The 12,479-nt window shown below is 46.1% G+C and overlaps 1 protein-coding gene across 1 annotated transcript in view; it reads left to right on the top strand.

Annotated features, from left to right (window-relative positions):
• Positions 1–12,023, top strand: part of STAT2 (signal transducer and activator of transcription 2) — a 54,512-nt gene extending 42,489 nt beyond the window's left edge. The window contains exons 20-24 of the mRNA XM_015429701.1: positions 3,229–3,368; positions 3,635–3,823; positions 5,639–5,696; positions 9,980–10,293; positions 11,845–12,023. Of these exons, the coding sequence (XP_015285187.1) occupies positions 3,229–3,368; positions 3,635–3,823; positions 5,639–5,696; positions 9,980–10,293; positions 11,845–11,972 (829 nt within the window). The 3' untranslated portion in view covers positions 11,973–12,023. The remainder of the gene's footprint in view (positions 1–3,228; positions 3,369–3,634; positions 3,824–5,638; positions 5,697–9,979; positions 10,294–11,844) is intronic.
• Positions 12,024–12,479: the final 456 nt, after the last annotated feature.

Below are 12,479 nucleotides of genomic sequence, written 5' to 3'. Positions count from 1 at the left end.
ATCTCTAGTTCCAGCTCCTGCCAACCTAGCAGTTTGAAAGCAAAAAATTGCAAGTAGATAAATAGGGACCACTTTGGTGGGAAGGTAACAGCGTTCCGTGCACCTTGGTGTTTAGTCACGCCGGCCACATGACCATGGAAATGTCTTCGGACAGCGCTGGCTCTTCGGCTTTGAAACGGAGATGAGCACCGCAACCCTAGAGTCGGATTCGACTGGCTTTCGAGCAAGGGAACCTTTACCTTTACCTTTACTCTGCATATATATTAAATAAGCAAGGCGACAATATACATCCTTGTCGTACTCCTTTTCTTATGCTAAACCAATCAGTTGTTCCATATCTGGTTCTAACTGTCGCTTCTTGGCCCTTATACAGGTTTCTCAAGAGACATGTGAGGTGGTCTGGTACGCCCATCTCTTTAAGGACCTGCCATAGTTTGTTGTGATCCACACAGTCAAAGGCTTTAGCATAGTCAATGAAGCAGAAGTAGATGTTTTTCTGGTACTCTCTTGCTTTCTCCATAATCCAGCGAATGTTGGCAATTTGATCTCTAGTTCCTCTACCTCTTCGAAACCCAGCTTGTACTTCTGGCAGTTCTCTACCATGTACTGTTGAAGCCTAGCTTGTAGGATCTTGAGCATGACCTTGCTAGCATGTGATATGAGTGCAATTGTGCGATAGTTTGAACATTCCTTGGCATTGCCCTTCTTTGGGATTGGAATGTATACTGACCTTTTCCAATCCTGTGGCCACTGTTGCGTTTTCCAAATTTGCTGGCAAGTTGAGTGCAGTATGGTTTTTAAACTCCTCATGAATGTTGCTTAGATTGTATTTTGGCACGATGAATGTTTTGGTGTTTGAATTTTCTTCAGCTTTATTCTAATTTTTGATATTAACAATTTATGGTCTGTACTATAATCAGATCCTGGTCTTGTTGTAGCGGAGAGAACAGAGTTTCTCCATCTTCAGCTTCCATTATATATTCTGTTTGATTTCTGTATTGGCCATCCATTGATGTCCACATATACAATTGTCTGTTCAGTTGCTTGAAACATGTAATTGTAGTCTTTGCAGAATTCTGTTATTCACTCTCCTGCTTCATTTTGTGCTCCTTGCTCAGGTCTTCCAACAATATTTGATTCTGTTTTTTTTCCTACTTTTTCATTCCTGTCACCTGTGATTATAAGCACATCTTCGTTAGGTTGCTTCCTGGACACTGGCATAAAAGCTTTTAGTTTCTTCGTCATCAGCATCTGTAGTTGAGGATTTCTGTATTGGCCATCCATTGATGTCCACATATACAATTGTCTGTTCAGTTGCTTGAAACATGTAATTGTAGTCCTTGCAGAATTCTGTTATTCATTCTCCTGCTTCATTTTGTGCTCCTTGCTCAAGTCTTCCAACAATATTTGATTCTGTTTTGTTTCCTACTTTTGCATTCCTGTCACCTGTGATTATAAGCACATCTGGTTTAGGTATGAGACCAGTTGCTTCCTGGATACTTGCATAAAAGCTTTTAGTTTCTTCCTCATCAGCATCTGTAGTTGGGGTGTTGAATGATGGTTATATTGATGGGCTTTCCATGAAGTCTGATTGATATTATTTGGTCAGACTTTGCATTAGAGCCCTGCCTGCTTGTGCAACATCTTACTTCACTATTAGAGCAACTCCATTTCTTCTGTGTCTGTCATTCTCTGAGTTAAAACAATTCAGCACATCATCAACCACTCACAACCTCTACTGGATAATGACAGTTCTCTCACACAAGTACTGGGGGACAAACCTTTTCTTGCGCACAGACAGCCCACCAATCTTAAACGACTCCTTGCCCACAATAATACAACATCTAATATGAACATGGACACCAGTACCAGAGCTTGCCATAAACCCAGATGTCAGCTTTGCTGTGACAACACAGCCAGTGACAACACAGTCACTGGACCTAATAACATGAAGTACACAGTCTCAGGCTCATTCACTTGCTCATCTTCTAACATTGTATATGCCATTAAATGCCAACAGTGCCCTTGATTTCTCTACATCAAGAATCACAAAACTGAGAAACCTGTAAGAGAACACTTCAACCCCCCAGGGAGCCCACCAATCTTAAACAACTCCTCGCCCACAATAATACAACATCTAATATGAACATGGACACCAGTACCAGAGCTTGCCATAAACCCAGATGTCAGCTTTGCTGTGACAACACAGTCACTGGACCTAATAACATGAAGTACACCATCTCAGGCTCATTCACTTGCTCATCTTCTAACATTGTATATGCCATTAAATGCCAACAGTGCCCTTCATTTCTCTACATCAAGAATCACAAAACTGAGACTCCTGTAAGAGAACGCTTCAACCTCCCAGGGCACTCAATGGGGGACCTCAAAGTAGCTGTTGACTCTAACTAGCCCTTCCTGGCAACTAAACACCCCCCACCCTCTGTGGCTATGGAATTCTGTTTCAGTGTATCTAAAGAAGCGCGCATGCCCACAAAAACTTATACCAAAAAGTAAACTTCATTGGTCTTAAAGGTTCCGCTGGACTAAATGTTTCTTCAGTTTTGTCGATGAGGAAAAAAATAGGCTTCAACTATCAAATACTTAGGAAATACTATTCTCGGGCCTATATGCTATGGCAATAAACATAAATAACCTGGTTATGGAGGAACGTTTCTACCTCTGTCATGATGGTGAGCTGAGGAGCAAGCTTGTATAAGCCATTGTAATGGGCCCCAGGTTGTGGAGGTCCAAACTATTCTCTGGGGACTAACCACTCTCCCAGGTGGTTACACTGCCTCAAACTGAGCAAATAATACAAGTGCCCATAAAACCCAGGCAAACCTGCCCACAGCCTTCTCTAGAGGAGAGTGAGCTGCTGCTCCCCCCCCCCGGTGGTTTGGGGAGACATGTGCCTCCCTGAAGGAGCCACTGATCACCTAGCAGGTCTCCTCCAACAAGGCCCCACCACCCAGGTACTAGCACTGTGTCCTGCAATGGACAGCCACAGCCCTGCCATTATGAACCACATGGAGGAGAGGGTACCAAGGAGGGACTGAGACTGGAATTGTCAGGAGGAAGTTGTGTAGGATGGAGCAAAGGGGAAATGATGGTGACATGTGGCCTGTCTTGGTATTTTTTTTCTCTTCTTTCTTTTTGTCCCAGTCTCAAGCTTCTCTTCTTTCTTTTTGTCCAGTCTCAATCTTCTCTTCTTTCTTTTTGTCCCAGTCTCATCGTGGGATTTGTGAGCCGCAAGCGTGAGAGGCATTTGCTGAAGCAGAAGCGGGCAGGTACCTTCCTGCTGCGGTTCAGTGAGACAACCCGGGATGGCGGCATCACCTGTACCTGGGTGGAATACAACAATGATGGTGCGTTCTTGATGCTCTTGTGCCATGCCCCATTTCCCCCCATACTTTGTCTAAGGCATTCTTTGGTGACTGCAACATGTTGAGGGTGCAGTAGTTGAGGGCATGCATGAACCAGGCTGAGGATTTTCCAAAATGCAGTGGTCTTTATACCCACCACTTTTATACTGTGTCTGTCCAATGCAGGCAAATAAGCTAAAATAAACTTCATGGAGCCACAGGAATCTCTCTTTGCCTTTTGGCTACCAACTTGTGTGCAAACTTTACAGGGTCCCCAAAGATCCACTCGGTCGTGCCCTACACCAAGACCGAGCTGAAGTCCTTAGCGCTGCCTGACATTATCCATGACTACCAGCTCTTCGCAGAGGAGGACATGCCTGAGAATCCACTCAAGTTCCTCTACCCTGACACTCCCCGGAATGAAGCTTTTGGTCCTTACTACAGTGAACGTCGGGAAGGTAGTAATGCATGGCAGCTTCTTCATTGCCTTTCTCGTACAGTTTTATGATGTGCTGTTTTCATACATACGAACAGGGCTATGGGTATTCTGCTCTTCTGTAGTTGCTGAGTGAGGGTTTAGCATCCTAGGACTCTCATGGGGGAGATGGGGTTATATATGACTGCCAAGATGAAGATCTACAAAACACCTCAGTGTTCACTGTGTTTTACAGAGCAAAGGTGGAAGGGAGGTCCTTGCTCAAAGGAGCTTTGCAAGCATTGGGTGAAGACGGCTGTAACACAAAGATTAAGGCTCTCCATGGATTTTCCAGCTGTAGTGCAGGCCCAGTTTTGCAACTGTGAAACAGCTCATTTGCGTGCCAATGAATGGCCTGTCAGCTTTAGGGGTGTGCAAAAAAAAATCTTTTTCAGGTTCAGTTAGATTAAAGCTGAAAAATATTGGTATTCCTGAATTCCAAATACTGGTATGGTTTTCAGATTGGGGAGGGGGGGAAGTTGAGTTTCTGAATTTTTCAGATCCATTATTCCATAGGGTAATTTTTTCCAGGTGCTGGGGAGGGTTGATTTTAAAGATACAGGCACCAAAATTGTGGTGGAGCTGCTGGTACCTGTCCTTTAAATAACCCCCAAGTTTCAGTGTGCAGAAAACTCTGAAGGAAACACAAAGCAGTGCCAGCAAAGGAAAAAAAACCCTCTTGAAACTGACACAACAGCACACCTGAAATTGACAAAAGCAGCCTGGAAAGCCCATAGAACTCCCCCCCCAACACAGAAACAAAGCCAGGTGGGGAGAAAAGAAAAAAACAATCTCTGGGTGCCTGCAATTGCTGGTTCCCAATCTTCCCAGTAAAGTCAGAATATTTCTGAGATGTGTAGGGACCATTTGGAAGGGGGGTTCTGAAAAATTCCCAGCTGTTTGGGATGCCAAATATACCCCAAAATACCTTATCAATATTTTTAGGGTATATTTTTGGCTCAGGTGTATCTGAATGCACACCCTCAGCCAGCTTGTTCTTCCTCCTATGCTTCAAGAAGGCTGTCTGCATTTTAAAAAACATATATTTTTTAAAACTATTTATTCTTCACACTATTAGTCACAAACACTTTTTCAATATGCAAGGAAGAGGCACTAGCCAATAAATACTGTCTCTAGCTTGCTTCTGTTGCCAACCTGTCAACACTGGAGAAATAAGTATATCTGTATTTAACGCAGTGAGGGTGCTTCTTAAGTAGCTTCTTCTGGTCCAAAAATATTTCTTTATTTCCAGTTGAAGTTGGTCAGATAAGATTGAATATATGTGAGCCATGTCTTGTGAAATCCTAGAAAACCAGGGACTTGTGAGGGAGGGGGCTGAAGTAAGTTTGTCGTATTTATTGTCCATCTCTCTCAATGAGGAGTACAATTATAAAATTATAAAGCAATGTAAGAGACCAGTACTTACAAGAAAGAGTGCTATAAAGTAGAAAATGATGAAGTAAAGACAAAATGCATCCAATGAATAGTGCAGTATGGGGGCTGGGGTGGTGGGGAGGGCCATTATTCTCCGTAGCCCTCAGCTATCACTAGCAGAGTAAATTGCTGAATTGTGTTTGCATGATGACCTATTTCAAGGGCCTTTTTCAATATGGGTAACTGCCTTGTAAACTTTTGACATAGTATACTCCTCTAGTATAGTATATGCAAAGCATTATTCATGGATAGTGATCCATGATACTGATCTGAGCAATATGTGCTTGCATTTGGCTGGAGAGGGGAGCTAATGTAGATGGTACTATCTTCCACCCATACACTCCATTTTTGTTTCCTTTCTCAGGTGACCTGACAGAGCAGAAGAAATATCTGGGACGCCGCTTGATCAGAGTCTCCTCTAGGTGAGCAGTAGGATGTGCAAAAAAACCAAACAAAAACACCACGGTGTTTTTTAAAATTTGAGTGTACTGAACCTGGAAAATATTTGTATTTCCCAGTATTCCTGAATCCCAATATCTTTCACGTTCACTCACTTGCAGCGTGGCTTGCAAAAGTCATTTAAAGGGAAAGTTCCCTTTAAATGGCTTTTCCAAGCCACGCTCGAGTGAACTCAAAGTGGGGCGAGTTCCCTGCAGGCTCGGCTAGGGCTCTGCTGGGCAGACCGCCATCAGAAAGGAGGGAGGGAAGATCCTTTTCCTTTCTGCTGACCTTGGGGAGAGTTCTTTCCACAGGATTGGCTCCTGGGAGGGTACTGTTGGGCACTCCAGTTTCAACTGGGCAGCCCAGCAGAGCTCCAGCCGAGTCTGCGGGGAGAGTTCTCCCCGCAGGATCATCTCCTTTGCAGGCTCTGTTGGGCAGTCTGTTTTAAACTGGGCTGCCCAGCAGAGCCCCAGCTCAGCCTGCAGGCAAGGGAGAATCAGATGGGGTGGTGCGGTGCTGACATCTCCATGCCACTTCAGTTGGGGCTGGTTCACCCGAATAAAAGCCAAAAAAAAAAAATCAGCTTTTTTCGGTCTGAGCCATATCAATAGCGTATTTGGCTTTAATAAATACCTGAAAAATACTAATAAGGTATTTTTCGGGTATTTATTCAATTTGGTTTATACCAAACGCACATCCCTAGTGAGCAGTGTCATATTTTCCCATCTCCACCACTCGCTATGTTTCTTCTCTCCAGTTTCTCTTGGATTACCATGGATCCACCTTCCAACTTCTGTTGTTTCATATATGGGAGAGAGTAGGGCTGCCCCTGAAGCCATGAACCCAGCCTCATCCCTCTGGGCTTAGAAGTCTCCTCTGCAAACCTTTTATTTTGGCATATGACCATTAGCATCCAAACTTACAACTGCTTCTGAAATTGGGTAGGATGGATCAAACCAATCTCACAGAGCTCTGCAGTAGAAAATTTACATGACTGCTCTGGCATGTTTGTTCTTCTACATTCTGCCATTACAGTGTCTGAAAAATCCGTTCATAACAAAATAGACAGTTTGCCCCGTCATTCTACATTCTGGCATAGAGGGCCAAATTTTGGGACAGTCCTATGTAATTTGTTTGAATTACACAAGTTGAACACATTTGTTTGTAACTGTTGTTTTGTATCCAAAGTAGGGTTTGCTCTTTTTTTCTGGTTTATATTTGTCAAAAGTCTCAATTATTCTAAAGTTCTTGCCTAGAAAATCCCTTTCATGTTAATGAAACCATGTCATATTTTAAAAATTTTAAAGTTCAGTGCAGTATGTATATCCTAAATAAAAAGCCCACTCTTTGCCTGATGGAAAGTGGATGAGGCTGCTGCAGAAAGAGATTTGGTTATCTGAAGAGCCGGGTGGAGGAGGGAGATGGAGCATGGTAAGGGTTTTTTTCAGCTACTGTATTTTTAAAGGTGCCTTTTCTAGTGTGTTGGAGGAAGATTTCGGGAGGCCCTTTGGCTCAGTAGTGGATTATCTGCTTGGCACACAGAAGGTCCCAGATTCAGTCCCTAGTATCTCCAGCTGAACAGGACCAGGCCAGAGGTGAAGTGGAAGACCTCTGCCTGAGACGGTAGAGAGGCGCTGCAGGTGTGACTTTGATGGACCAGTGGATTGATTTAATATAAGGCAGCTTCATGCGTGTGTTCAAGATTGTTTTGTAGTTCTGAAGTAAACAATTTAGTTTTGCAAGAAGATTTTAACAGTGTCATCCAAAGCAGGTCTACTAGGAATCCTACTCAGGTCAGGTCTATTCAGTGGGGCTTACTCCCAGGAAAGTGTTATTAGTAGGGGTGTGCAAAAAAAAAAAATTGGCCTGATTCAGATTCGGCCGAATCAGGCAGAATCAATTTCAGCTGGCATAAAGACTCCTGCATGTCAGATTCAGGAGTCTCCCAGCTGAATGTCAGTTTCAGCCCCATTATATCCTATGGGCCATTGAAGTCAATGGCAAAATAGGGTATATTCTGGGGGCTGGAGGGGAGGGGGTTTGAGGGAGAGGCTCCAAACTCGCAGGTTAGCTGCTGGAGCCTCTCCCCAAGATACCACCCAAGCTTCAAGAACATTGGACCTGGGGGTCCAATTCTACGGGCCCCCAAACAGGTTGCACCTATCCCCTCCATTGTTCTCTATGGTGGGAAAAAAGTTACTTTTTCCCCACCATAGAGAACAATGGAGGGGATGGGGCAACCTGTTTGGGGGCCCGTAGAATTGGACCCCCTGGTTCAAGTTCTTCACACTTGGGTGGTATCTTGGGGGAGAGGCTCCAGCAGCTACCCTGTGAGTTTGGAGCCTCTCCCTCAAACCCCCTCCCCTCCAGCCCCCAGAATATACCCTATGTTTTTGCCATTGACTTCAATGGCCCATAGGATATAATGGGGCCGAATTGCCACCAAAATTAGGTGGCAATTCGGTGGCAAGCCGATTCAGATCAGAGAATCTGAATCGGCCTGCAGCATCCTAAAAGGGATCTGAATGGGCCATTTTTGGGGGTGCATTCGATTTGGACGAACCGAATGCACATCCCTAGTTATTAGGATGGCACTGTAAAGCCCTCACCATTTAGCAGATGCTCTCAGACAAAAGGAAAAAAAGGTCAATGAAGGCTGCCACTGTAAGTTTCCACAACATTTGAGTAGTGCACACAGTGTACGACTTGATATTCTTGCTCCCATATTTATTTTTAAGGCTTATTTAGATATCTGTACTCTGTTTTTCTCGGCAGTGGTGACCCAGAGATGCTTACAGCAATTGTTCTTTCCTTCTCCATTTTACCCTCACTATGACAGCATGATAATGTTTTAAATAAAATAAATAAAACCCTGTGAGGTGGGTTAGGCTGTGAGTCGGTGACTGGCCCAAGGGCACCAGCAGGCTTTCATGACAAAGCAGGGATTTGAACCCAGGTCTCCCAGATTCTAGTCAGACACTCTCACCACTACGGTTCTCTGGTCCTAGCAGCATAAGCTCCATGCAACTACTCTTACTTTTCTTCTTCTGTATGTTCTTTGAAATTGGCAGTGCTACTGTATCCGTTCCCTCCAACGTCTTCCATGTCTTTGTGCATTTCAACCATACCTATGTAATTTCCTTATAGGAAAAGGTATTATATTTAATGTCAGGGTAGAATGTATTCTGTTCTTGTTGCACAAAATGTGGAAGACGGGTATCTGAGCCACATTCGCACATCACTGGATATTGTGCTGTCATTAAGCTGTGTCAGTCATTTGCCTCCTCTCTTGACCTGTCCACACAGTTCTGAAAGATTTCTATAGCTCACCAATAGAGTATCCAGCTATATGTGAATGCAGCCCTGGTACTGTGAGAAATTTATCTTTCATTTCCTAACAGGGAAAAGCATATGTTTACAACTTTGTGGGTAGTGCCTTGTTGGTCCCAGGTTCAATCTTTGTAACCTCCCACTTAAGAAGAGAGGAAGAAGAGGAGAAGAGATTGGATTATACCCTGCCCTTCACTTGGTGTCTCAGAGCAGCTTACAAACTCCTTTCCGTTCCCCTCCCCTCCTCACAACAGACACCCTGTGAGGTAGGTGGGGCTGAGAGAGCTCTGAGAGAACTGTCCTTGAGAGAACAGCTCTGACAGAACTATGGCTTGCCCAAGGTCATCCAGCAGCTGCATGTGGAGGAGTGGGGAATCAAACCCGGTTCTCCCAGATTAGATTCTGCGCACTTAACCACTGCACCAAACTTTAAAAGGGTACTGCTGCATAGACCAATAATCTGGCAGTAGAAGCCATCTTCTTGTAACTGCATGTTATAAGAAACACAAGACCACTGCTGAAAATGGAAGCCCTGCATCAAGTTCTGTCCCTCTTGTGTAGCTCCTTATGCAGTGATGTCATTATGCCTAACATTTTCCCTACTTCTGTTTCAAATCATTGGTTGTTTCTGTGTGCAGAGGAAGTGCTTAGTGTAATGATATGAAGACTTGAGGTAAACTACATTACATAAGGCTCACAGCAACCCAGCATTTATTGCTTTATAACATCTAGTTCTGTCCATTTTATCTTAAGCCGGAAGTCAAACAGGGATTTCTGTGTTCAAGGAGTAGGGCTGTCCTTGTCCCTCCTCCATGGGTGCTCTTCCCTATTTATATCATTTATCCTGATAGACTTGGGAATTTTTTGGTGCAGAATTCACAGTTTTCTTTTTGTACTAAACTGAAGTGTACCCATCTGCCCACTATCCATCTAGGCAACAGGATGAGCCCCGTGTTCTGGAGGTGAGCCCAGAGGAGCCCAGCATTCTGGAGGTGAGCCCAGAGGAGCCCCGCATTCTGGAGGTGAGCCCAGAGGAGCCCCACATTCTGGAGGTGAGCCCAGAGGAGCCCCGCATTCTGGAGGTGAGCCCAGTGGAACCCCGCATTCTGGAAGTGAGCCCAGAGGAGCCCCGCATTCTGGAAATGAACCCAGAGGAGTCCTGTGTTCCGGAAGTGAACAATGAATTCCTCCCTGATAACATGGATGCAGTCAATGCCTTATTCGGAAACTTTATGCTTGACAGGAATGGTGAGTGATGGTACTCAGGGCAAGTTTGAAGATGGAATATGATAATGAGTGCAGAGTTCTCTCCTGGGACTACAGTTGCAGTGAGGCATTTCAGTTCTCAACCCCATTCTCTACAACAGAACCCCTTTTTCTCCCCTTCAATGCCTAGCTCCCTTCCTAGATCCTTCCAGTCCGGTTTTCGCCCGGGTCATGGGACGGAGACGGCTTTGGTCGCCCTGACTGACGACCTCCGTAGGCATCTGGATCAAGGCGGTGTGGCAGCATTGCTGTTGTTAGATCTGTCGGCCGCTTTTGATACGGTCGACCATCAGCTGCTGGCCCACCGCCTTGCCGACGGGATTCAGGGGCTCGCCCTTCAATGGTTTGCCTCGTTCCTGCAAGGTCGGGGACAAAGGGTGGCGATAGGGGAACAGCAGTCCCGGAGGCATCCGCTTGAGTGTGGGGTGCCTCAGGGGGTGGTACTGTCCCTGATGTTATTTAACATCTATATGCGCCCCCTTACCCAGATTGCCCGGAGGTTTGGGCTTGGGTGTCATCAATATGCAGATGACATCCAGCTCTATCTGATGTTGGGCGGCCAGTCGAACTCCGACCCAGATGACCTTCATCGGGCACTTCAAGCTGTGGCTGGTTGGCTCAGACTGAGTCGGCTGAAGTTAAACCCGGCGAAGACGGAGGTCCTGGGCCTAAGTCGGGTCGGTTCGGGGTTGGGGCTCCCTCTCCCGGCCTTCGATGGGGCGCCACTCGTGCCGGTGTCGAGGGTTAGGAGTTTGGGAGTGCTCCTGGACTCCACCTTATCGATGGAGGCCCAGGTGGCAGCCACTGCCAAGTCAGCCTTTTACCATCTTCGGCTGGTGCGGCAGTTGGTTCCTTACCTTGACCGCGATGCCTATAGCATACCGGATTCGCTTCAAAGTGCTGGTTCTTACCTATAAAGCCCTTGATGGCCGGGGTCCAGCGTACCTAAGGGACCACCTTTCTCCATACGTTCCCCCAAGAGCGCTACGGTTGGGGTCGCAGCACCTATTGATGGTTCCCAGCCCCAAGGACATCAAGCTGGCTGCAACCAGGGCCAGGGCTTTTTCGGCAGCGGCTCCTGTCTGGTGGAACGAGCTCCCAGAGCAGGTTCGGGCCCTGCGGGACCTGGCGCAGTTCCCCAGGGCTTGCAAGACGGAGTTCTTCCGCCAGGCCTTTGTATAGGAGCCGCCACCGTCACTGTACCACCACCGAGCTGCCATCTTTGACGGTGGATTAGATCTGGAGGTGAACGGGCCCTGGGCAGACACCTAGGTAACCAAAGAATGCATGCTGTCAGGTTAGGTTGATGAATGAACTCATCTTGGATTGAGAAAAATTTTAACATCAAGAGCACCGCACTTTACTTAATGATTGTTTTTACTGTGTAATGATTGTTTTATGATGTTTTAACTGTTGTTATGGCAATTGCCTTTGTTGTAGCAACCCTGAGCCTGCTGGGGAGGGTGGGGTATAAATTAAACAAATAAATAAATAAATAGCTGATGTTCTCTTTCTCCCCATTTTTTTCTCCAGACCCCTTCCTTCCACCACCAGGCGAGGAGGAGCTGTTCGAGTATCCTGATCTCTTTAAACTACCAAATGAGATGCCAGAGCTGAATTTGAATGAAGAAGATTTTTGTTTGACCCCACAGCCGGAATAACGAGACGGACAACAGTTTGGATCAAACAAGGGCCACTTTATTAACTATATACAATTTATTAACAGCAACCGGCAAGGGAGCACTTCCTAGGTAGCGGAACAGACAAGGCAGGTGTCAGGCTGACTAGCCTCCTTGTCTGATATGTGGGCGAGCCACCAACCCCAGTCTTGGGCCATTAATCTCCCGTCGCCCCCTGGCACAGGCCTGGGTTCCATGTCTGCTGCCTCTGAAGTGGAAGAGTGACCGTCTTCGAGCCACGGCAAACGCGCCAACATCTGGGCTTGGAAGGAAGAAATGTCAGGCTTTTTAGCCTTCTTGGGTTGTGGCGGGGGGGGGGATCGCCTGCTGCTGCGTGGCCCTCAGTTTCTCAAGGGCTTCTATCCTGGCTAAAATAGCTGCATTAATCATCATCAGGCCCCGGCAGTGCCGGTTGAGGCAGAGGTTTCTTCGTTACCGGCCGGCCCCGGCAGTGCCGGTTGAGGCACCGGTTGAGGCGGAGGTTTCTTC

This window comes from Gekko japonicus, unplaced genomic scaffold (assembly GCF_001447785.1).
Source record: "Gekko japonicus isolate JY-2015 unplaced genomic scaffold, Gekko_japonicus_V1.1 scaffold947, whole genome shotgun sequence".
NCBI classification, from domain to species: domain Eukaryota; kingdom Metazoa; phylum Chordata; class Lepidosauria; order Squamata; family Gekkonidae; genus Gekko; species Gekko japonicus.
Note: the sequence above shows the minus strand (reverse complement) of the source record. Positions and strands in the feature narration are given on the sequence as shown.